At 40.6% G+C, this 26,945-nt stretch overlaps 1 protein-coding gene across 1 annotated transcript in view; it reads left to right on the top strand.

Annotated features, from left to right (window-relative positions):
* Window positions 1-1,744: 1,744 nt before the first annotated feature.
* DYNC2H1 (dynein cytoplasmic 2 heavy chain 1) overlaps window positions 1,745-26,945 on the top strand; it is a 372,682-nt gene continuing 347,481 nt past the window's right edge. The window contains exons 1-13 of the mRNA XM_034758872.1: window positions 1,745-1,951; window positions 5,598-5,768; window positions 6,905-7,040; window positions 7,412-7,530; window positions 8,362-8,506; window positions 10,863-11,095; window positions 11,424-11,558; window positions 11,654-11,767; window positions 11,957-12,068; window positions 12,271-12,395; window positions 21,833-22,008; window positions 23,630-23,825; window positions 24,417-24,512. Coding sequence (XP_034614763.1) covers window positions 1,745-1,951; window positions 5,598-5,768; window positions 6,905-7,040; window positions 7,412-7,530; window positions 8,362-8,506; window positions 10,863-11,095; window positions 11,424-11,558; window positions 11,654-11,767; window positions 11,957-12,068; window positions 12,271-12,395; window positions 21,833-22,008; window positions 23,630-23,825; window positions 24,417-24,512 — 1,965 coding nt within the window. The remainder of the gene's footprint in view (window positions 1,952-5,597; window positions 5,769-6,904; window positions 7,041-7,411; window positions 7,531-8,361; window positions 8,507-10,862; window positions 11,096-11,423; window positions 11,559-11,653; window positions 11,768-11,956; window positions 12,069-12,270; window positions 12,396-21,832; window positions 22,009-23,629; window positions 23,826-24,416; window positions 24,513-26,945) is intronic.

Raw genomic sequence — 26,945 nt, 5'->3', positions numbered from 1 at the left:
CATCAGACAAAAAGAGAGGATTAATGGGTTACAAAAACGAGGAGGAGTCCAGTGGCACTTTACAGACTAAGGTTTCAGAGTAGCAGCTGTGTTAGTCTGTATCCGCAAAAAGAACAGGAGTACTTGTGGCACCTTAGAAACTAACAAATTTATTAGAGCATAAGCTTTCGTGGACTACAGCCCACCTCTTCGGATGCGTCTCTAAGGTGCCACAAGTACTCCTGTTCTTTTTACAGACTAAGGGTATGTCTACACTGGAAACTTCAAAGCGCTGCTGTGGGAACGGTCCCCGGCAGCACTTTGAACTGGTAGTGTGGTTGCTAGCAAGCACTGGGAGAGAGTTCTCACAGCGCTCCTGGTAATCCACCTCCACAAGGGGATTATCTCAGAGCCTGTCTACACTAGTGCTTTAAAGCACTCAGACTTGTGCTCAGGAGGGTGATTTTTCACATGCCTGAACCAGCAAGTTAGAGCACTATAAAATGGAAGAAGTGTAGACAAGCCCTAACAGATTTATTTGGGCAGAAGCCAAAGTAAAAAACGCACTTCTTCAGGGTTACAGATTGTTGTAATAAGCAGTGTGGCTATATCTAAGGCTTTGTGTACACTGGCACTTCCTCAGGAAAACTTTTGTCCTTCAAGGGTGTTAAAAAAACATTCCCGCTCCCCCCAGAACGACAAAAATTATACTGAGGAAAAGTGCGAGTGTGAACAGCTCTTGAAGTTTCCAGTGTACCTTAAGGTATGTCTTTACCGTGTCACCGGACTCCTCCTTGTTTTTGTAACCCACTAACCCTCTCTTTTTGTCTGATAACTGCAGAGGTGTTAATGGGATACTCTACCTTGACTGGTCCCTTAGCATATGCGCTAATTACTTATGCTAAACGATCTGTTCCACCTTGCATTTAACTGTGACAGTCAGGGTATCTTTCCCAGACCTGAAGAAGTGCTCTATATCGCTCCAAAGTTTGTGTCTCTCACCTAGGGTGACCAGATAGCAACTGTGAAAAAACAGGACAGGGGGTGTGGGGTAACAGGCGCCTATATAAGGAAAAGCCCCCCAAAATGGGACTGTCCCTTTAAAAACGGGACATCTGGTCACCCTACTCTCACCCACAGAACTTGGTCTAATAAAAGATAGTAAGTACCTCATCTCCCTAATACCCTGGGACTGACGTGACTTGGTGTTGTTGTAAAACCAAGTCAGGTAGGGTTACAGGGGCTAGGTAATCACTCCTGCACGTAACACTTTTGTGACAGAGGCGCGGGGGCGGTAAGCGGGGGCGGGGGGGAGAGAGCGAGGCTGGAGCTAGCGAGACCTCCAAGACCGCCCGGACAGCGGGACGGCACATCTGCGTGCGCGCGCCGCGCCTGGGTCACAGTAGGGCGAACCCCTCCTCAGGCTGCCCACCCTTGCCCCTCCCGTGAGGAGCCGGGGCGGGGATTGCATCGATGCTAGCGGGGAGCGGCTAGCGAGTGCCTATCTTCTCTTCGATCCTCCCCTTCCCCCAATGGCCACGGCAGGCGCGGCGCGTTCCCGACATCCCAGCCGAGCGCGCGAGCGTTCCGCGGTACCGCGGCCGCCATTTTCGGTCGCCATAGTGACGGCTCCTGGCAACCCGGGGACGCCAGACGGTGTTCGGGCCTTTCACTGAGCCTGTGGATGAGCCCCCCTCAGTTACCTGCCCCCCCGGGGTGAGCTCTCCTGCCCCGAAGCCCCACCCCCGGCGGACACCCCGCCATCATGTCTCTGGCTGGGGTGGGAGACAAGAGGAAACGCTTCATATCGGTCACCGCAGCAAATTATTTCGGCCTGGCAGCGTCGGCCGATCCCACCGACCCGTCCAGTGCGCTCGTTGCCAGCCCCCAGCTGGCCAACTTCCTGGACGACGGCAACGAGTTCCTCCTCACTGTGCAGCACTCGGGCACGCAGCTCACCGTGTCCAACAAGGTACGTCCAGGTCCTGGTGTGAGCGTCCATGCAGACCCTGGGGCCTGGTGTGCAATACGCCCTCCTGGTGAGAGTGTCAGACCATGGGCTTTGTGATGTGTGAAGTGCCAGCCTGGTGCCAGAAAGCCTTTGACGAGGTCCCTTATCTCTTAAGCAAACTAAGCTGTCACCCGATAGGATGGAAGGTCCTCTCATGGATCAGTAGTTAAAAGCTAGGAACAAAGGGTAAGAATAAATGGTCAGTTTTCACAATGGAGAGAGGTAAATAGTGGGGACCTGTAAGAATTTGTATTTGGACCTGTGCTGTTCAACACAGTCATAAATTATGTGGAAAAGGGGGTGAACAGTGAGATAGCGAAATTTGCAGACAATAGTTACTCAAGATAGTTAAGATGAAAGCTGACAGCAAGGAATTACAAAAGGATCTTGCTAAACAGGGTGACTGGGTGACAAAATTGCATATGAAATTCAGTGTAGATCACTGCAAAGTAATACATACTGGAAAATATAATCCCAACTATATATACAAAATTAGTCTAACTTAGCTGTTACCACTCAAGAAAGAAATGTTGGGATCATCCTGGATAGTTCTCTCAAAACATCTTGTCAGAGTGCTGTGGTAGTCATCTCATAAAAGATAACAATAGAATTGGAAAAGGCGCAGAGAAAGAAGGGCAAGAAAAAATATTAAGAGTATGGAACAACTTCCATGTGGGAAGACATTAAAAAGATGGGGACTTTCAGTTTGAAAAAGAGATGACAAAAAAGGCGATATGATAGAAGTCTATACAATCATGAATGGTATGGAGAAAGTGAATAGGGAAGTGTTATTTATCCCTTCACATAGCATATGAACGGGGGGTCACCGATGAAATTAATAGGGAGCAGGTTTAAAACAAACAAAAGGAAGTACTTCTTCACGCAGCGCACAGTCAACCTGTGGAACTAGTTGCCAGGGGATGTTGTGAAGGCCAAAAGTATAACTGGGTTCAAAAAGGAATTAAAAAAGTTCACAGAGGATAGGTCTATTGGTGGCAATTAGCCAAGATGATCAGGGATGCAACCACATGCTCTGGTTGTCCCTAACCCTGCAACTCCCAGATGCTGTCACTGGACAACAGGAGATGGATTACTTGAAATTGCCCTGTTCTGCTCATTCCCTCTGAAGCATGTGGCACCAGCCACTGCAGGATACTGGGCTAGATGGACCATTGGTCTGACCCAGTATGGCTGTTCTTATGTTTTTATATTTATGTAGACTATGGTCTCTGATATGTGACACACCATTCTGGTGTCTGTGTCCCTGCACACCATGGGCTCTGGTGTGTGACATGCTGCCCCAGTACTAGTGTGTATGGAGGCCAGGCGGTCTGGTGTGTTACATGCTATTTCCCTTCGAGTTCTAGCAGAGTCTCAGGTCCTAATGTGTGACATATGTACATTCTGTCTCATTGTGAGTGAGTTTGCAAACCAGTAGATCTGGTGTGTGACACACTGTCTCAGTGTGTTCACAAATCATGAGACCCACTGTACAGTGTTCTGTCTCAGAGGAAACATCTACGGCAGGAGGGGCATTTTATTATCTCTGCACAGATCATGGGACTTGGTATGAAGTGTACTGTCCAGGTGGAAGTGCATGCAGACTCTATGATTCAGTATGCGACTCATTACTCCTCCTTGTGTATACCTCTGAGCCCAGTGTGTGGCATGCTAACTAATGGAAAGCAACTGTGCAGACCAGGGTGCCCAGTACATTCTGTGTCCATGTGGTATGGAGAGTGCTCTGTTTTATGTAAATTAGGTGAAGTTCCTGCTAACATTGAACTATTGGTGAATTGTGTTTGTTGTCCTCAGTTGCAGAAAATTTGGGTACCACTGACAGAGCATTTAAAGTTAATTTTATCAAAAACATTGCGCACCATAATATCTTGAGAAATAAGTAACATACATGATTGTGTAAAAAGGGTGTCTGCTGTACTTGAGGAAAATAAAATGGGGTGATATAGAGTTTTCTGCTATATGCAGAATGTCAGTGTTTTGCATGTTATTGCTAACCCTTCATTCTTCAGTTTGATTGTAGACCTTTCCCCCCTGTTCTATGATAAGATTTTAGAATAGACTGTCAGTTTTATCTCTTGTTGTCTTGTTTTGGTTGGATTGATAGAAACTTTATGTTATTTAAACACAGGAGTTTCTGGCAAGTGGGATGGATTGGGGACTTGGGGAAGGTTCTCCTCAGTGCAGAGGGAACCATAGCATGTGAGTTGAAAATTCTAGTTATTAGACAAAAGATTGAACTTACTATAGCCAGAGGCCAACATGAAATATGAGGTGAGGGCCCACTACTGGAGTCCAGAGGCAAACTCCATTTTGTCAGTGGATCCTGCTGAGATGCTCCATTTTTCATTTTAACCTCTGTCTAGTAAGTGTCTGATAAATTTGAAACCTCCTTCCCATGATCCTCCTCTGCCTGTTGGAAGGGAGAAAAAGATTCCTTTTCCCTCCTAAACCTAGGCTCTTGGCCGCTGTGCAGAAGCTGGGATCTCTGCTAGTCTACTTTTCCCCAGCCTCTGTTTTATGTGTCTTCTTCCTTGAATAGCTTCAGTGCTTGCCTCTGCTACTTGTAGTTTTGCCAACAAGCTGCACTGTGAAATTGACATGACTCTTCTGTTTCTACTGCTGCCCATTGGGTACTGGGCCACAATGTTGAAACTGATGAAATTCATATCAATTTCACTCTGCCATTGTTTGAGGTGTCTATGAGCAGCTGCAGAGGTTTTGGAGCTAACTGTCTGCAGGAGTGGCGCCAGGGTTTTTGCCGCCCTAGGCGGCAGCGCTCCTCCTCTGAGCATTCAGGGGGGCTGTGGTCTTTGGTGGCGGGGGTCCTTCCACTCCGCATCTTCGGGGTACTTTGGCGGCGGGTCCTGGAGCGAGTGAAGGACCCGCCGCCGAATTTCCGCCGAAGACCCAGAGCAGAAGGAACCCCCGCAGCCGAATTTCCGCCGAGGACGGCAAAATGCCGCCCCCCAAATCCTGCCGCCCTAGGCGACCGCCTAGGGTTGCCTAGTGGAAGCGCCGGCCCTGGCCGTCTCCAGACCATGAAGATTGTATAGATTCACATTTGGAAAGTTATCTTCAAAACCTGAAGGGTAGAAACTAATTTTTTTAAATGAAAGCTTAAATTCTGCAGCATGTGATATTTTACACTCCATCACTTGCACTCCACCTGCTTGACCCTGGAAGGTGGGGGAGTGTAATTTTTAATGCCAGCATAGTATAAGTAAAATGGTTACTTGACATTAGAACGGGTTGTGGGTTTTTTGGCAAAATGGTTTTTTATCCACTCAAACCATTTTTTGCCCAGCTCTACTTATAATGCAGAAGCCATTTTAAATATTTGATTTTGTATTACATTTCAGATTCCTATTCAGCCCAATATAAATATCACATGAAGTTTTGAATTTATTACAAATCAGATATGAACAGAATGTTTGTCACAAGTCAAGTAGCATGAAATTTTGTAATTAATTATTTCCTTACTCTAAATTGTATAGAAAGTGCATTTGGGGGGAAAAACATCTTGTGATTTGCAGTATCTTTCTTTCTTTCTTTCCTTTTTTCACCTTGTGTTTTTTTATCATTATAGGTTGAAGCTGGTGATTCAAAAGATAAAGTATTGGTATTCTTTAAACTGCGAGCTGATGTTATTACAGAAGATAATCTTCATAGTAATATTCTTGTGTCATCTATGTTAGATTCACCTATTAATACACTTTATCAAGCAGTACGACAGGTATTTGCACCAGTTTTATTAAAGGTGAGTAATACACTATTACAGATATTTTTGTACATTAAAAAGTGTGTACTTACAGATTACTTTCCTCTCTTTTCATTATAAATCTTCCCCATCTCATGTTAATTGTTCTCTGAGATTTATTGTAATTTGCTTTTCTGTTAGCTTTAAAATTAAAATATTTATATAGGTTAAGGAATGAACAATTTATTTCATTTTCAAGTTAAAGGAGACACTTTACAGCAACCTTTACATAAGTCTGTGTCATTTTTTCAAATGTGTATCAGATATTGTCTCAACTTCAATGGCAGGACTGCACAAACCAGTATAGCTATTTTATATGGTAAATAGGTGTGCTGGATTCCTAAACTGACTTATTTGACTATGTTTTCCATTGTGCTGATGGGTTTTGCCTGCTTAAATTTCACCGTGTGTCAATAGGAGAATTGATCACAGAGGGCTAAATTCTGAGAGTTTTGCTTAATTGAGGAGTGCAGAATTTGGCACAGGGATTGGAGAGGGTGGCAGTGTATCTTACATGTGAAAATGTAAAAGCTAAACTGAGGATTAATATCTTCTAAAATGATACCTCCTTTTCTTATTTTGTGATAAGGAAGATATTTGCTTTATTCATTTTTTCATGAACAAAATAAAATCATGGCTACATTTCTTTATCTTAGCAAAAGAAATTTCAGTGTTTCATAGTTTCCAAGCTCCAATTTATTTTCTGTCATACTTTTAGAGTGATTCCAGAAGATCACAATAACCTTCATTATTCATTTTAACCACTAATTTTCAGCACAGAAGTAAATTCCATACCTGGTTGCCTTAATAGAGAATAATGAAAGAATATCTGTTTGCAGCATCCTTTTGCAAATATTAATCCATGTCTTGCAATCAATTTTTGAGCTGTAGGCCATGTTGAAATTAGTAAGGAGTTTTTTCAAAAAATTATTGGCCTGATATGGTTCAATGTTTTGATTTATCCAACTTGTAAAAGAATAAGATGCCCTTCCCTGAATTTACAGTACATTCCCTGTTCTCTTCCCCCATCAAATGAATAATTGTTATTCATCAATTATTTATTTTTGAAAAAACAGATAATAGAAAATGATAAAGAGTTCTAACATGATTTTTATTGCTTGGAATCTTTGTTGTAGGATGAGAAATGGAGTAAGGAGTTTGATCCCAAACTCCAGAGTCTTCTGAGTGAGCTACAGATTGGTTTGGGCACTGTCCTCAGAAGATCAGATCCTAATTACTCAGGAACCAAATTCCGTGAAGATGATGTGCGTGGTGTGTACCACAATTATTTCTTTTACAACACAATTTAAATTAAAAATTGAATATTTCATTAGATTTGTGAATTCATGTCTCTATCACTGTGATGTGAGTGGTTGAAGAACTTAAATAAAACAGAATAGACCTTGAAAGGTTGTGAATACTCTTATGAGTTAGGAATTGAGGGCACCCACTGTCTATCAGGATTGAGTGTATGGTGCCTTAATATTAAGCTGATATTACACCTAGACCCAAAAGTTGAAGCAGAATTATATAACCCAAAAGTAAAATTTTCCATTTTGAAGTGTGTTTTGGCTAAAGATGTTTTGTTATTATGCATTGTATCTGAATAATGTATTTAAGTGCTTTCTGTTTTGTATTTGCAGCAATACTTACACCAAATGATGAGTTTCAGTTCTGGATAGAGCGTGCTCATCGTGGAAGTAAATCATGTAGCAAAGAGAGAGCCTCTCATTTTAAAGATCTGTTTGAAGCAATTGCAAGAGTATGTTTTTTCTTTTATTTATTCAGTGATGTATTTATATCAAACATAGTAAAGAATTTACTCAACTTGTGAAATTGTATGAGATGTTCAGAAGTACAAAATCTTGGGCAAAATTCTTCTTGCAGTTTCTCTTCTGCATCTCCCACTGACTTTAATGGGGGTTGCTCAAGTTTGATTCAGAGCAGAATATGGTCCCTTCAATCCTAAAATTAGTCTTAAAGAGATTAATATTAATAAAGGAATGGTAAGAAGATTGTCAGCTGAAAATGGAATGATGATAGTTTATTTTTTTATTATTTAACACACAAGATCAGTGTTCTCAAACTTTTGCACTGGTGACCCCTTTTACATAGCAAACCGCTGAGTGTGACCCCCCCTTATGAATTGAAAACACTTTTTTATATATTTAACACCATTATAAATGCTCGAGGCAAAGCGGGGTTTGGGGTGGAAGCTGACAGCTCACAACCCCCATGTAATAACCTCACAACCCCCTGAGGGGTTCCCACCCTCAATTTGAGAACCCCTGCCGACAAGATGATGATTGTGGACTCTGCCCTGCAAAGTATTAAGCACTTGAATCATTTTACTCACATGAATAGTTCCACAGAAGTCAGTGAGACTATTCACATGAATAAAGTTACTCACATCCTTATTTTTTTGGCCGGATTGTGCCTTATATTTTTAAGTGTTAAAATAAAGACCTGACGTATCTGTAAACAAGAAAATGCCTCAGTTAATTAAAATATTTGAATATATTCTAAAGAATTTAAATATTTCTAATCCATCAGTAGCACAATCATGTTATTTTAAAATGTATTTTATTTCTAGGATTATTGCAATTTGGATAGTCTCTCTTTATTTGAAGTTGTGGACTTAGTGGAGACTACTCGGGATACTGTTGACGATGTATGGAGACAAACAGAATATGATCCCTTTCCACAACCACGCATGCAAAATCTTTTGGATGTCATAGGTAAAGCTTCTGGTAGAAATGATCATACATTTTCAAATCAACAGGTCTGGATAACTTGCACCCAAGAGACTTAAAGGAACTAGCTGAGGAGCTCTCTGAACCACTAATGTTAATTTTAACAAACCTTGGAAAATTGGGGAAAATCCAAAGGATTGGAGGACTGGCAAAATACCTCCACCATTTAAAAAGAGTAAAAGGGATGACCCATGGAACTGTTGACTCATTAATCTGACATCATTCCCAGACAAAATAATCTGGACTATCAACAAAGAATTGCAACAATTTACACATCCAGACTAACACGGCTACCCCTCTGAACAAAGAATTGGAGGCTAAAAATATAATTAATACCAGTCAATATCTTTTCCTGATATGTAGGTATTGTCAGACCTGTTATCTTGGCAACTGTGTTGATATAGTATACTTGGATTTCTCCAAGGCATTTGACTCAATATCACATGAAATTTTGACTAAAAAACTTGCATTATATGGAACCAACGGGGCACACATTGGATGGATTAAAACCTGGGTCACTGACAGCTCTCAAAATGTGGTTGTTAATGGGGAGACATCAGTGAGCGGCGCCACTTCTAGTGGGGTCCCTGAGGGATAAGTTCTTGGTCCAATGCTATTTAATATTTTTTATCAAAGATTTAGATGATGATATAAAATCTTTGCTGGTAAACTTTACAGATGACATGAAGACTGGTGGGGTAGTAAATCATGAGAAAGGCAGCTTATGGTTACAGAGTTATCTGAGTCTCCTTAAATGGTCACAGTCCAACAAAATGCATTTTAAAACAGCTAAATGCAAGGTAATACATCTGGGAGCAAAGAATGAAGACAATATCTGCAGGATGGGAGACTGTTTTGGAAAGCAGTGAAGGACTTAGAGAGCATTGTGGATATCCATGTCATCATGAGTTGTTAGTGCAATACTGTGGCAAAAAGGGCTGTTGTGATCATTGGTTTTATAAACAGGAGAATATCAAGTAGAAATAGGGAAGTGACCTTGCCTCTGTACACACAGCATTAGCAAGACCAATACTAGACTACTGTGTTCAGTTCTCCACACTTCAAGAAAGATGTGGAAATATTGGAGAGTCTTACAGAAAAAGGCATAACAAGATCCATTGGGTAGAAGTTGAAGTTAGGCAACTTCAACCTTGAAATAAGTCTCAATTTCCTAACAGTCAGGGTAAATAAACATTGGAACAACTTATCCAGGGAAGTGGTGGACTCACCATTGCTTGGAGTCCTTGAAACTAGGGTTACCATATTTAAAAATTAAAAAAAGAGGACACTCCACGGGGCCCTGGCCCCAGCCTCGCCCCTTCCCCACCTGGCCCCGCCCCAACTCTGTCCCTTCCCCAAATTCTCTGCCCCAACTCAGCCCCCTCTCCTGAGCGCCCCGCATTCCCCCTCCTCCCTCCCAGCCATGCGAAACAGCTGCCCGAGCGCTACCGGCTTCACGGTTTGCCAGGCAGCCCCCAGACCTACAGACCCTGCGCCCCCGGCCGGGCGCTTCCCCAGCGCAGCCGGAGCCCGGGAGGGGAAGCGCCCAGCCGGGGGCGCAGGGTCTGGAGGTCTGGGGGCTGCTCGGCAAACTGTGAAGCTGGTAGCGCTCGGGCAGCTCGGCTCTTCAGCTACACAAAGCTGAGGTGTCTGGACGGAGCAGCAGCAGCCGCCGCCGCGGGGGAATCCGCCTGCAGCTCGCAGTCTGCTGGAGCCGCTCTAAGGTAAGCAGGGGACTAGTATTTTCCCGGACGTGTTTGGCTTTTTGGCAATTCCCCCCGGACGGGGATTTGAGGACCAAAAAGCCGGACACGTCCGGGGAAATCCAGACGTATGGTAACCCTATTGAAACGAGATTAGATATCTTTCTAAAATGTGTGCTTTAATTCAGCTTCTGGGAAAAATTCTATAGACTGTGCATGTAGGGGGTCAGGCTGGATGGTCATGGTGGTCTCTTTTGGCCTGGCAGTCTATGAATCCTCATTTCATTCCTCCCTTCATAGGCCATGGAGAGGATGGGAAGCTCTGCATTGTCCTCAACATGCTCATAACACATGCAACTGTGCATTAAGACTTTTATTTTTAAATATGTTATCTTACACAATATGTATATAATTTAATTTATTAAGGATTCCAGTTCTGTAGCTCTTACTTGTGAGCAAAGGATTGCAGAATCAGGCCCTAAGTGAATAGTTGTTTGTTTATGAGATTTGCATTTAGTATCAAAATATCTCCTCAATAGCTTTTAAAAATGTAAATGCACAGTGCTGTGGAATATAAAGAAAGGATTTTAAACATACTTGTTATATTTGGGTCTGTGTATGTTTTTGTGCTGTTTTAGGTGGCTCTCTTGGTAGGTTTGTTCAGAAAAAAATGGGAACTTTGAATCTGTGGGAGGATGCTTTTCACATTGTGAAAGAAAATCTGAAGGCTGGTATCATGATTTGTGAACAGTGGGTAGCTGCCTGTGATCACCTAACTGGACAACTATGGCAACGATATACACCTCATCTATGGAAAAGTGAGAAATATGTTCCTGAATCATTAGACAAACTTGGAAAACGTCTTGATGAGGTATTCGTTTGGTGAATTTTGATTTGTTTTTGTTGGAAACAAAACTACAGAGGATTTTTTTAGTTGTAAATAAAACTGTGTAATATTTTCCCATCATTTTTATAATCAGAGCATGGTTTAATACACATATTTGGGTTCAATGTTTACTTGACTTTAGCTCATTGCTAGGGAAGTATTATTTGTGATGGGGTGGTATGGTACAGATGAGGGAGTTTGTGCTGTGTATTGCATTTCTTGCTTTTAATGTAAGTTATGTGCCCAGGCATCATAATAATGGACACACAAAAATCCCATTACAATAAATAAAAATATTACTTTTTTGTTTTAGGTGCTGACTATTAGAACACTTCATGAAAAACTTGCATATTTTTTACCAGTGGGGGAACAACAAACATTGCACCTTGCTCAGGTGTTTGAACCCTTTGCTGGCCTGAATCCTGTGCACTATAACCCCTACACAGAGGTATAATGTTTATTTTATTTTCTATACATAATTTCTGTGACTTTATTGTGAGTATTAACATATCTCAAACTAACACAGCTGTTCATTATCTCCAGCCTTTATGGAGAGCTGCAGTGTCTCAATATGAGAGAATTGTTGCACCAGTGGAACAGAAAATAGCAAGCAAATTGAAAACATTTATTTCAGAAATTCAAGACAGTCCGCAACAGGTAAAAATATTTTTATATCACAAAGGCTTTACTATGTATCAGGCTGCAGAATTCTCAAATAGTTATTTTAAGTCAAAGAAATAGTTATTTATGATTACATATAGGATTTATGAACAGTGGTGCCTAAGAATGAGTTTCATTTTATTGAGTAGAAATAATCTTTTTTCTTTACATTATTTCTTATGCTAGCTGTTTCAAGCATTTCAGAAATATAAGGAACTGGTAAAACGCCCAAGCATTAGCAAAGAGTTGCTTTTGGAAAGAGAAACTTTGCTAGCAAGACTTAAGGACTCTGTCAAAGGTAAAAGTGAATTATAGACAATTCAAAATCAATTTGGAAATGTTTTAATTGATCTCTACTTTGTCTTTTTTCTTTTGGGAGTAGTATTTTGCAACACTTTTTTTTTTTAAAAAGTCTAGTATGTTGTTTGTAGCTATAATTCTTTATTGCTAACTGGTTCTGTTGCTTTGTGGGTCTAATATGAACAGTTTGTTTGATACAGATTTTCGAACAGACTTTGAAGCTCGATGCCATGGTGTTCCTGGTGATGTATCTGGGCCACTTTCAGGCAAAAATCTTTCTGAAGTTGTCAATAATATTGTTTGGGTGCGGCAACTGCAGTTGAAGGTAATAGTTTAAATTCTTGTTGATACACTGCATACTGACTTCCAATTAAAAAATGTGACATAAAAGACCTCAAAGGTACTCAACATCTGCAACACTTGTTGACTTCACTGGAGTTAAAGGTTGAAAGCTCCTCTTCAGTAGGACTCTTGCTAAATAGTTTTTCATTTATTCAACATGCAAAAATTATCCCTTGGATAAATAATACATTGAAAAATTACTTATGTTAAACGAGGTTTATTAAAAATATTTTAGAGTATTACAAAAACTGGGAAAGACTAGAATTCTACAGTGGTGGTAGACACTCTGGCTTAGATTGCTTCCTCAAGTATGCACATGTGGTTCCCATAAAAGGTTTACAATAAGCCAGATTGTGACCCACTTACTCTCAGTAGCGAGTAGTAACTCATGAGTAGTCCTTCAGAAATCAGTGTATTTCTCATGTGAGTAGGTGCCCACAAGGGCAAGCAAGGGGTTCCCAGTATCATATTAAAAAGCAGAATTGTTGGTTCTTTGTAGTAAAGTCAGGGTGCGGTACATTAGTGTTTTCTGTTTCACAACAGGATGGGTTAAAGGTATTTGCTCAGTTATAATTCCCTGCCTTTGATTAGTTTGTATTCAAACAATAATATCAAACAATATCTGTGCCTTGCTATCATCACATTTATAATTTGTTATATAAATTGGTTTCTGAGATTAAAGAAATGCATGTGAGGTGTACAGTATGTAACATATTTAAGTGTGTGGAATAAGGAAAAGGCAGGTAGAAATGAATTAATTGAATGGAAAGATTTGTACAGATTCATACACTAGATTCACATGTCCTGATGAATTTGACCTTTAGAGGAAACATTTCAAATTTTTAGACATTCTAAAATCCAACTCAGAAGGTAGCATCTGCTATAACATATGCACCATCACTTCTTTATACGTACACTTATGTTTGTGCCAATGGCATACTTTTGGTTTTTGAGAAAGGCTTTACTTGCTCTGCTTTCCTTCTAAAAACGCCAGAGGCATTTTAGTATTTTAAACTTTTTACTTAAATTGCAGTTTGTGACAGAGTTATGAGAATAGGCACATTTTTAAACATACATGCCATAAAAAGGTATTTTGAAAAGTGATGGAAAAAGTGTTCAGACCTTCTGAATATTTCCTTATGCTTTTGACATTCAGTTGAAATTCATCTTCTCGTTTTCTTAAGATCCTGGGAGAAACACTGCTTCCTAATATATTTGACTGTATAATAGAGACCTCATTCTGGCTTACTGAGGTGAATCTATCAACATAATTATCTTGAGAGAGAGAATTTATACTGATTTACCAAATTCAGATTAATCAAAGCTTTGTAATGTCCTCTGTGATTGTATTGTAATCTTCTTTGTGCTCCAGGTCCCCCAAGTCAAGGGCACACTAACTAACAAGGCACCAGCTGGCTTCAAAGAGGCTGTGTTCTATTCTAGCCAAAAAGCACAGTAAAGAGGATGCTAGATAGCTTTTTGGACTATCCAGTTGAAGATCTGCTGGCCTATCTCCCCCAACCCAAGAAGGACTCATGCCACACCCAAAAGTCTATTCAGGTCCTTCCTTCAGGGCAGTTTTATTCTTCAAATAAAAAAACTTGCAAAGTTACACACAATTTTTCAAGTATCCTCTGCATAGTGCCATTCCTGGGACTTTTGCTGATTAGTGAAGCAAGATGGTAGAAGCTTCTAGTAGCAGTGCTGGTTAGGTGCCCATGCTCCCTGTTTGGCATTTGAGGGCGTTCTAAGAGCATGAATATATAGGAGCTGTGGTGCCACTGCAGCCTCAGTTCTTTCCAACAGCAGCAGCGAAAGGATATGAACCATTGGATCTCAAAGATGTATTGATTGATAGTACCTTCATATTAGTTCATTGCTGTTAGTAGTTAATATTTTTTATAGTTAGTAGTCTATACTTAGTTTTAGGATAAATTAGGCCAGATTTAGATTACATCATAGTTTTAAGGTATAGTTTTATAATTCAGTACGGATAATCCCAGTATGAAGAAACATGGATTCAGGTGGTGCACATCTTTCCCAGCAATCCTCTTTGCATTTGACATACATATTCAGTGTCTAAAGTGTTTGGGGGAGAACCTTTCACCAGCATGTTGTGTTGCCTGTAATACTTTCACACCTTGGGCCCAGAAGGAAAGACAAAATAGACTTCAGGCCCAGTGCTTAATTTGTAATGAAAGAGGTGCTGTGGCTCAAGTGATTTTTTTACATTCATAACTGATGCGGCAAGTCCAGAGGTGCTGGGGCTATGAACCCTTAAGCCTAGTGGTGCCAGGGCTCAGCCCTGGCAATCCCTGGCACAAATTAAGCCCTGTTCAGGCCCTTTTATTACAGGAGGTTTTGTCTGTCAAGCCTCTGGGATCTGAGAACACTGACGGATCTGAAAATAAGGATAGGAGGCCTGAATCAGCTCTGAGTACATCTAGATCCAAGAAAATTGCAACAATGAAGTCTTCCATCTTGGCACTGAGCTCCAGTTCCAGATTGGTGGATCTGACTGTTCCTAAGCCTTTGGATCTGCCTCCAAAATTAATACATTTATTATTAATTGTGGAACCCGTTTCGGACAGTCATCCTAAGGGTCCAAATAACTTATTGGAACTGGCTGCCTCGTTTCAGAGGAAACGGAAAGCTAAATTAAAACATCCCTGGTAGTTCATCAGACTGTTCACATGCGAATCTGAGACCAAAGGATAGTAGATCTGTAGATCCATTCTAGAGATACAGATCCTAAGGAAAGGTCATCAGATCTGAACACATCAGCTCAGCAACATACTTTAACTGTCATGGTACAGATTCACATCTACTAATGGATCTGGCTATTTCTCATGGTTCTTGTGATAAAAGACTGAGATGGGACATGGAGATATTCCAGTATCTCTTCCACCACCTAAGATCCCAATTTTAAGAAGAGGTTTGTCACCATGCTACATGACCCAGATCCCCACAGCGGTCATTTCACCTGCGACTTCAGTATTGGATCTGGGATGGGATCTGCAATCAGATATAGAGCTGGATCCAACAAGCAAGACTATGATCTGACCATTTACAGATGAGAATTTCCCTCCATGGCACCCTACGTTCCAAACAAGGTATGTAAGACAGGATTGGGGTGACTGGCAGGATTGGCATATACTGCCTTGGATGTCTGGGACATATTGGCCAACTTCTACTTACCATTATCACTCCAGGAAGCATGAGTCTTCGTACTCACTACATCTTTCACAGGAACTGATGGATCTGAGGGTTGCGGATCTGAGGGGTAAGGATCTGACACTTAGAGAATGTTCCCTATCCTTACCACAGGAGACAATGAGGAGGAGCATCAGAGAACATTTCCTCTACAGGAATTTCAACAACAAAAAATGGAAAATGTGGATGTAGCTACAGCATTTTCTCCTTCTGAGGACACAGTTCAGTTTCATAAGCTAGTGGATAGGATGTCATCAACTTTAATATTGCATCAGTAGCTTTGAAAGAAGCCACATGTGACGTTGCACTCCATATGCTTGGAATGTGAATATAATGTAACTGGAATATGCTTTATGCAAAAAGTCTCTTGTAAGGTATCATTACAAAGCTTATAATCTACTGAGTGTGTTCATCCTATTTGTATGTATGTATCATTCTTGTATCTGAAGTTAGAAATATAAAGTATTACTCTGAAGTCCTATTGTAACTATGCAAAATGTGGGCCATTAACTAGGACAATTGGTTGTAAATGGCTCTGTTTACTTGTAAGCCTTCCTGTATATGTGGATGCCAGCGAGTAAGTAGTGAAGTCTCACAGGACATGTGAACATGTCACATGATACTGGAATCCATCTTAAAGCTGGTGCTTTTCCATTTAGAAGGAAGGGTGGGAACCCAGAGAGACAGAGGATTCCCGCCTTGTGCCAAAGATATAAAAGGGGGTGGAACAGAACAAAGGAGGCTTCCAGTCATGAGAAATCCCCTAGTTACCACCTGAGCTGGAACTAACAAGAACTGTACCAGGGGAAAGGAGTGGGCCCAGACTAGGAAGGAGTCTAGTCTGTGAAAGAAGCATATTGGAACATCTCTGAGGGTGAGATTTACCTGTATACAGTTTCTTAATGTATTAGGCTTAGACGTGTGTGTTTTATTTTGCTTGGTAACTTACTTTGTGGTGTCTGTTATTTCTTGAAACCACTTACATCCTACTTTTTATTCTTAATAAAATCACTTTTGTTTATTATTGAACCCAGAGTAAGGGATTAATACCTGGGCGAGCGAACAGCTGTGCATATCTCTCTATCAGTGTTATAGAGCGTGGACAATTTATAAGTTACCCTGTATAAGCTTTATACAGAGTAAAACAGATTTATTTGGGGTTTGGATCCCATTGGGAACTGGGTGTCTGGGTGCTGGACATAGGTGACTTGCTGAGCAGTTTTTGGTTAACGTCTGCAGCTTTAGGGGCGTGGACCAGACCTGGGTCTGTGATGCAGCTGACTAGCGTGTCTGGCTCAATAAGGCAGGGTTCTGGAGTCCCAAGCTGGCAGTGGAAAATGGATTTAGAGGTAATTCCAGCACATCAGGTGACAGTCCCTAAAGGGTCTCTGTGACCGAACCCGTCACACCACACATCCAATATTTTGTGTTCTATTGCAAAGAATAAGGTATCATTGCCTATATTGGAAGGTCTCTGGCAACCAGCAAAATCTTCTTGGTCAAATCCATCTTCATTTCAATCAGTTTAAAAAACGGCAGATAAATTATCTCAGATCCCACAGGAAGGGTTTTTCTGTTTTCATGTGCACCCTCAAACCAATTCTCTTGTGGTAGCAGCATCAGGTCAAAGATCCAGGTCAGGTCTTCAGCACTTGACTCCTTATGACAAAGAAGGAAAAAAGTTGGACTCTCTAAGAAGAATTTTTTTCATCGCTTTCTTTAAATATGTGTATGGTTGATATCAAGCAGTAATGGCCAGATATCAGTTTCACTTGTGGGAGAAGATCTGTCTTAACCAAGAACCTCCCAGAGCACCAGAGGAGATTAACAACAGGTCTCATTATGAAAGGCCAACATGTGGCAAAACATGTCCTGAGGCCATCATTTGATGTTTTTGACACCGCATTAAGATCTGTGGTTTTAGCAATCACTCTCCACAGACATACATTTTCTAACCCCCCTAAAAAGAATGGAGGCCTCAGACCAATTCTAGACCTCAGAGCTTTAAACAAGTTCATCAGGAAATTTCAATTCAGGATGGTGAGTATGACATTAATTATTCCCTCCCTGTCCACTTTTGAATTGGTTTGATGATCTCAATCTCAAAGATTCATCTTTCAGTAAGACCCTCACATTGAAAATATCTCTGTTTTTCTGATGGTTCAGACCATTTCCAGTACAGAGTCCTACTGTTTGGCCTTTCAGCCACACCCAAAGTCTTTACCAAATGCATGGCTCTGGTTGCAGCATACCTGAGAAGACAGGCATTTTTTGTATTCCTGTACTGAGACAATTGGCTTCTGAAGGCTCTCTCAGAAGAAGAATTACAGAAAGCCATTTTGGTCACTCATTCTTTATTTGGAACCTTTGGTCTTCTCGTAAACTAAAACGAGTCTCTTCTCACACAGTCACAAAAGATTCCATTCATTGGTGTGATTCTCAACTCCATAAAAGGAAGAGACTTTAAAAATTAAAAACTACCATATGCTTCAATATCCCTGTGAAAAGGTAGTTTATTTAATGGCATCCATGACCTATGTGACTCCATATGCCAGGCTCAGAATGAGACCTCTTCAGCACTGACTACTTAGGAATTTCAGACCCATTATGAACAGTATGCAGAAAGTACTCTCTGTTTTGAAGGTTTTTTTCTCTCTAAGATGGTGACTGGAACTTCAAAATGTCCTCCATGGAGTTTTGTTCAACCCACCTTCTCCTTTTTTAATAATACGTACACGATGGGGAGCACATCTTTGCAATTTGTACATTCAAGGCCTTTGGAACGACAAAGAATCTCTGTTGTACATAAATGTATTCAAAACTGAGGGCAGTCCAACTCAAAGCAGCATACCATAATCATGTAATTGTCAAATCTGTTTTTACATATATGCTGGTTAAGAACTTTTTGAAAGGACGTTGAACCTGTGTCCCCCTGTGTGAAACCCTGTTCCTCCATGGAATCGGAATTTAGTTTTGATTCAATTCGTCACAACCATTTTAACCTATAGTGAGCTACTCTTTGTTCCATTTATCTGTGAAGATGGCCTTTATAATAGCAGTTACTTCATCCAGAAGAATTAGTGAACTACATGCATTGGTGATAGATCGCCCTTTTAGTACTTTTTGTAAGGACAAGATGGTTGTGATGGGTTCCCCGTGGTGCAGTCTGGAACTGGGATACTGCTGAGACGTCTGGCTTACCAACCTGGGCTCCCTCTCATACTGATATGTTGTGACAAGCTGCAAACCTCTCCCAAGTACTGCACTCACACAGACACCCACAGGCAGGGATACACCCAGCTGAGTTATTTGAATGCTATCATGAAGCATCAACAGAGAGGCTCCAGCCAATTTCCCACAGCTCCCCAGCTTAGGGCTCCAGAGCCATACTACTGTCCTACTTTGATCAGAAGTCTGAGAAGTGTAAGTTTGTAACCCAATCCATCTCCCCACCCCCAATGTGGAGAAGACATGCACCAGCTTTTGTTCCTGAGCTGAAGTTTCCCAAGCAAGATATACTGTTTTAAATAAAATATAGAACAGGTTTATTTACTACAGAAAGATGGATTTTAAGTGGTTATAAGTGGTAGGCATAAAAGAACAGAGATGGTCACCAAAGAAAATAAAAATGTGCATCCAATCTATATATTAAACAGGATTTGAATCAGGCACTATTCTCACCCCACTGGATGTTATAGTCCTTAATGCACAGACTTCCCTCCTGAAGTCTGGACAAGACTCTTCAGATGATCTTAATCTTCTTGGCATCCCAGTTGTTTCCAGTGTAGGTGGTTAGAGGAGAAAAGGCCCTGTCTGCTTCAACTGTCCTTTATTTTATACCCTTGGCCCATAATATGGAGATATACCTATCTCATAGAACTGAAAGGGACCCTGAAAGGTCATCAAGTCCAGCCTCCTGCCTTCATTAGCAGGACCAAGTACTGATTTTGCCCCAGATCCCTAAGTGGCCCCCTCAGGGATTGAACTCACAACCCTTGGTTTAGCAGGCCAATGCTCAAACCACTGAGCTATCCCTCCCCCATAAAAGAGGCGGCTGCTTCCCACACCGGGAGTCGAACCCGGGCTGCCTGGGTGAAAACCAGGAATCCTAACCGCTAGACGCTAGCCCAGGCATGCCCTGGTGGGCTTTGCTGAGTCACAGTGAAAAGTGACAAAGTCACAGTGAAAGATCAGTTCCCTTTGTGTGGTGCTTGCATAGTTGAGTCACACAGTGTGGTCAGCACCCCACCTGGGCAGGGATCTTTTGCATGCCACTAGCAAACTTCAGCATATTTCAATAACAACCATACAGCACAATCTCATAACTTTTTATACACACTAATGATATGCATATTGAGACAGAACAAGCAGTTTTATCAGATCATGACCTTTCATATGATACCTTACACGGCATGCTTTGGATGAAATATCACAACCACATATGAATAATGAATATGGGGGTTACAGGGTGTCATTATGAGGTACAGTGTGCCACAGTGGTTCTTAGGCCACACCCTAAATTTTTTCTTAAAATAGTTTCTGAGATTCATGTAAATCAAGCTATTAATATACTGGTGTTCTTTCCAAAGCCTCATTCATCTAAAACAGAGGCCAGGTTACATTTGTTGGATGTCAAGACAGTACTATCGTACTACTTAGATAGAACAAAGAGTTTTAAGTCTTCTAAGTTATTTGTTTCATATGCTGGTAACTCAAAGGGAAAGACATTTCATCTCAGTTCCTGTCTAGGTGGATTAGACAGTGCATTGAAGAGTGTTATAGACTGAGGAGCTTCTCTTCCCATTCCTTCTCTGCTTAGAGTTCATTCTACTAGGGCAGTAGCTATATCTACAGCTTTTATAAACACATTCCCTTGAGATATGCAAAGCTGCTAGGTCGATTACTATTCACACATTCGCGAAGCCTTGCACTTTGGATATGGCATCCAAGTTGGATGCCCAGTTTGGTAGAGCGTTAATCTTGTTTAATTAGAACTCTTCACCCCTCCATCCAATTTACTGTACTGCTTGCCAAACTACCCCAAGAGTGGGAATATGCAGAGAATACTCAAAGAAGAAATGAAGGTTACCTATTTGTAACCGGAGTTCTTTGAGATGGACTCTGCATATTCATAGCCCCTCCACCTTCTCTACTCCTCCAGAGTCCAAATTAAAATATCAGTGGTTTTCCGCTTTAGTGGTGGAATAAACTGAGGTGGTAACAGTGCCCACCCCCTTTATACTCATATGCTCAAAACACGCTTGAGTGCTAGACAGGGAGCGTGAGGGAGCATGGTCACCTAGTGGTCACTGCTACTAATTTCTACCATCCTGCTGCACGGGTTGGTGCAGGTCCCCAGAGAGTGAATATGCAGAGTTCACTTGAAGAACTCTGTTACCTTCATTTATTCTCCTGACCAAAACAAGCTGCAGGAGCCCAAAGGCCTTTCCCCTTGTGTCTCATTCCACCTGTTCTAGGACCAGCCCCAGGAACCAAATTTCCTTCCTGAAGCTCCCCTCCAACAACGCCATCTCAGTTCTTTATAGGAATCACCCACCCTTCCTAGCTGGATCTGATAATCAAATAGGGGTAGATCACCATGTTCCACCAATATTAAAGGGCTTGTACTAGCCTTCCTTACAGTCTGTCATCTGCACCACTTCACTGTACTCTGTGCTTGGGCCTGTAGTGCAGATTTCAAAGCCTACTGGCAGGTTCCCTTGATTTTGACAAAATCCTGTTCCTTAAGATTTTGAGTGTTCATTGAGGTCTTTAGGTAACTGCAGCTGTGCCCTTTTTTAAAATTTGTAAATGTAAGTTTTGTATGTAGTGTTGATATCTTTTCATGTTTGGTTTTTAATGGTCAGTGTTTGGAGTTTATTCTAGAGTAAGTGACTACAGTATGTTCATGTTAGATTCAAAAAGAACTAATGTAAAGGGTGAAAAGGACCCTGTGGGTAGGGACTGTGACATATAATATCTGGCTCTTAAAGAGGGAACACAAATGTTCCTTGAAAACAATGTGCTTTACCAAAAGTTCCCTTTCTTTGAGAACTCCGCTTATAACAATTTGTCTTTAGATGTTTTGTGTTTTGCAAATAATGATCTTTGTAGTTATTATGATTATGATATATATTATTTCTAAAATAAAAATACAATCCAGAAGTTATGCCCCTTTCATCGTTGACAAATGGGATTGTGTTTAAGGTTGATGATGCCATCAAGATTGCAGAGGCTCTTCTTTCTGACTTATCTGGATTTCAAACATTCCGTCAAAATGCAGATGATCTTTTAGAACAGTTTAAGGTTTACGAACAAGAACAATTTGATGGTTGGTCCAGGGACATTCAGTCAGGTTTGTCGAATCCCCGGTCAGGACTTTGGTAAGTATAAAACATTGTATGCAGTAAGAACTATTACCAAAGTCTGTATTACAGTGTAATCTAAAAAGAGCTGATGAAGACCTATACAGTGAAGCTCTGGTGTAGAAGAGAGAATAAATAAGAGAAATAAAATAGGGCAGTTCACAGCCACTTCATTGTTGTGGATTGTATCAGACTTGATTGGTAAAGCAAAATGAAATACGTTTGGGAATATTTTATTATTTTTTTTATTTGTTATTTGTATTACAGTAGTTCTTAGAGACTGAATGAGATTGGAGTCCCATTGTGCTAGCTGTTAGACAAATACAGGATAACAGGTCGTTAGTGTCCCTTAGAGCTCACAATCTAGATAGACAAGGCAGACAGAAGATGGATTGAGGAAAGCAGTTAAAATACTCATTCCTGAGATTATCTTTAAAATCATGAGATTTAAAAAAATGTGGGGGTGGGCAGTTCTTTTTATTTACCTTCTGTTTTTTGAACCCTTAAGACACACTTGGATTACTCTTTCAAGCTTTCCTCTGTAAACATGAGGGCTACCAACTTAATCTGAAAAAAAATGAAAGATGAGATTCTCACATTTCACATGAGAGTTGGCAACAGTGAAGAGTTACAACAAACAAGCCAAATGAACAGTGTGATGCCTGGCAAACATCTTGTTTCTTAGCTTCACAAGGTTTTGCTTTTTGTTAGGCTTTTTTTTTAAATGGGTTTGTTGTGAGAGGATTAGCTAAATTGAAAACGAGAGAGCAGGCATTGAAGAGAGGGTGGCAAGGGTAATGAGGCAGAGGAAAGAGGGTGGGAAAAGGAGGAAGGGGAGCATGGAGGGCAAAAGGAATAAAGCTGAAGAGAAATGACCTGAAGCGCTCTGGGAGAGGGTCGATACATACAGCCAGTTAGCACAGGAGTGAGATTATCAAATCCAAAACCTGAAGATAGTCTGATGACATTATTAGTGTCTGAGAGTATGCTGCAGATGCTTCTTCTAGCTTGAGTCTATGCCCCTTGGCTGGTTCTCATAGAATAATAGACTTTCCATGAGCAAAAATGACTGAGGAACCCTTGTGTCCCTAGAGATGGGGAGTCTTCTCTGCACAGTTCTAAGTGTAGGGGATTTTTTGGGGAAAAATAGGTCTCATCTTTTCTTCCCCCATCAGTGTTGCTGTGTCTGATTCAAATGTTCCTGTATCTGCTGCTGCTGGTGCGAGTCTCTGACCCTCAGGCTGGCTCTGCCCTGGTGTTTCTCTCTTCCTCCATCTCACATGGTTGAGTGGAGGAGTAGTGTCACATTCAGACGAAGTCCCTTGCATGGTTCTGAATCCAAAGAGTGCTCAGAGTTGCCCTGGCCGGGAACTAAAGAAACAGGGTGTATTATAACATGCCTGACAATCTTCTGAGTAAAAACAAATGTTAAAATGGAGTTCTGTTATGTGTTGCCCTTGTTGCTAGTCTTCAGAAGTTTTGGATAGAGGTTACCGGATTAACACATAGAATCATAGAATGAACAACTTTAAAATAAAAAATAGTCAGAAAAAAAGTAAATGTATCCAGTATTTTGGAATTTTGGAAAGGATCCTGGACAAATCATACTTGGTAATTTTTAATATTAATTTTGGTTTAGCATGCAAGCTAGCAGTCCTATTATGGAGCTGGATCATTGTGATGGAGAATTAAAAATACATTATTCAGATCGTTTGGTGACTCTCCTAAGAGAAGTGCGTCAGTTATCTGCACTTGGCTTTGCTATTCCTGCTAAAATACAGCAAGTTGCAAACACTGCACAAAAATTCTGCAAGCAAGCAGTTATCCTCAAGCAGGTATGAGATAATAAACCATAACCACAATCTGTACTGATTTCTATGCATTAATGGTAGAGTATTTCCAGACCATTATATTGTCATTATGATTATCAGGCTAATAAGCTTTCTGCTATAAACCTTTATCTTTATTAAAGCTACAATGTGTTTCTTGAACAATTTAATAACATTGAATGATGATAATATTGGAAATAAATGTAATCCTAAAAACTGAACAAAAATAAAGAAATAGTCACACACAAATGTTTAGCGCAGTATTAAAAATTAACCTGTTTTTGAAATTGACTATGAGATGTTACAATAAAGAGAGCCATTAGCAGTTTTCCACTTAAGGTGAATATAACCTCTTTAGGTACAAACTTATAATTGCTAGGGCCAGCCACTAAAGGGAGACATGATCACATGTTCTAAAATGGCGTATTATATATACTCGTTAAATATCTTATTAACAATCATATTGATAAAATGTAAGTCTTGAAAATATTGGAATTGGCAATACTCTCAGGAATATATTACAAGTATTAAAAACTATTGGCATATAAATGGAAATATGCTGCTTATATGTAATAGTAAATCCTGTCTGTTTTATAGGTAGCACATTTTTACAATTCAATTGATCAACAAATGATTCAGAGTCAGAAGCCAATGATGTTACAGTCGGCCTTAGCATTTGAACAGATAATTAAGGTAAAGGAATCCTTCTTTGTTGCTTTAAGCTTTGGCAATGTATTTCCTGTGCTGTTATCTTTTTGTGAATATTTATTAGCCTATTGATCTTATAACTGCAGAACAGATTTTATAACTGACCGAGAACATCTCTTTCATCTGCATTTAGCTAGACAATTATGACCATTTCTTTCAGATACGGTTCTTTCTACAGTTACTTATGCCTCTTATACCTCCATATTTGATTATTTTAATGTGCTTTTTACCCTTAAAGACCAGTTGGAAGCTACAGATGGGGCAGAATGTGGCTGTGTGCTTCAGTAATGGTGGTGATATGAAAAATATTACAGTAGTTCTCAAAAATTTTCACTTGTTTCCTATTTATTTTCAGGTGTGTCAGGGTTCCTTCCCCACTCTAAACTCTAGGGTACAGATGGGGGGGACCCGCATGAAAGACCCCCTAAGCTTATTTTTACCAGCTTAGGTTAAAACTTTCCCAAGGCACAAATTCCACCTTGTTCGTGAACAGTATGCTGCCACCACCAAGTGAGTTAGACAAAGATTCAGGAAAAGGACCACTTGGACTTCCTGTTTCCCCAAAATATCCCCCCAAGCCCTTCACCCCCTTTCCTGGGGAGGCTTGAGAATACTCTACCAACCAGATAGGTAACAAGGTGAACACAGACCAGATCCTTGGGTTTTAGGACACTAAAACACAACCAGATTCTAAAAAAAACAGACTTTATTATAAAGAAAGAAAAGGTAAAAGAATCACCTCTGTAGAATCAGGATGGTAAGTACTTTACAGAATAACAAAAGATTAAAAAACACAGAGGATTTCCCCTCTAGGCAAAACTTTAAAGTTACAAAAGCAGGGATAAACCTCCCTCTTAGCACAGGGAAAATACACAAGCTAAAACAAAAGATAATCTAACACATTTCTTTGCTATTACTTACTATTTCTGCAATACTAGTAAGCATCTTACTTACTAGATGCTTAGTCCAGATATGCTTAAGGAGATGTTTTTTTCCTGCCCTGGTTCCTTGCTGACAAAGACACAAACAAAAACCTTTCCCCACAGATTTGAAAATATCTTCTCCCCTTATTGGTCCTTTTGATCAGGTGCCAACCAGGTTATCTGAGCTTCTTAACCTTTTACAGGTAAAAGAGGAATTAACCCTTTACAGGGTAAAAGGGATTTTTTGCTACCCTTAGCTGTATGTTTATGACACGGTGCAATTCAAGATTGGTATTGAACTATAAAGCACTACAGTATATTATTTGGGTCCTAGTTTTCCAAGAGGCTCTCTATTTATCACTATGACTATTGAGGTCAACTGAGGACAGGCCACAGATTTGAACATTTTGGGGCTGGAGGCAGATTACTCTTCTTGAAGGGCTCATGAGTGCTGTTCCTCTAAGCGCAAAATAGCTTGATTTTGTTTCCCTTTAGGGCATTTTGTCAGGTCCACATAGTTACTGAGGCCTTTGCTTGGTGTGTATGTGTACGGTGGGGAGGCTTGCAGGTGATGCCTATAAGGACCAACTTGGGGTAAAATTGTAATTTGTTATGTCTTGACAAATCATGTATATTATTTTAATTTTTATGAACATATGTCCAGAGAATGCGTGGTATATATTTTACACATATAAAAATAAGTAAAATGTATCTTGTGCATGTCCTTTCAACCTTTTGCTGGTTTTGAGAATAGAGAGATACACACACACACACACACACACACACAACTAAAATTAATCAATTTAAAGTTTTATTGGGGATAATTACAAGGGGTAAGGGAGCAGTGTTTGATTAGCTAATAGAGTTAATGAAACTTAAAACACACAATGACTAAAATATCTACTAACAATATTTATAAACAAAGATGCAGCATTTAGTAATAACTGATACTTACAAATACAAACCAACGCATAACGACCAGCAAACGTAGAAACTCTGTTTGAAACACGTGAGCTGAGAGAGAGGCTTCGAGGTGATCAGGCTCGATTACGGGTGTACACAGGATACACAGGATTCGTTTTTCTTTCTCCTCTCCCTGCCTGCACATGGCAGGCAGGCCCATAAAGTACCAACTATGACATCATAGAAGTGTCATAGGGGACGGGGCCCAAAACCTGTTTGTGTTAGTTTCTGATTGGCACAAGCAAAGTTTACACCAAGTAGGGGAGCAGGTGCCTCAAAGTCTGGCTTCGCTCCCAAAAGGTGAGGAAATGCATATTGTTTTAGAATGCGTGCAACACTGAATGACAAAAGAAGAGGCCAGGGCAATACCGGTATGGGCAAGTTTTACAGGATGCAGACAGGAACTCATCTCAACATGCCCCCGTGCCCTGGCCGAAATAGTTAGGCCGAAAACCTAAACTTCCGAGTCCGACTCCTCATTCCAACCTACGAGGGGATGTGCTTCGGGGATGGAAGCGATGTAGGCCGAGGC

Source organism: Trachemys scripta, chromosome 1 (genome assembly GCF_013100865.1).
Source record: "Trachemys scripta elegans isolate TJP31775 chromosome 1, CAS_Tse_1.0, whole genome shotgun sequence".
Classification (NCBI taxonomy): domain Eukaryota; kingdom Metazoa; phylum Chordata; order Testudines; family Emydidae; genus Trachemys; species Trachemys scripta.
This window is presented reverse-complemented; position numbering and strand designations above follow the sequence as displayed.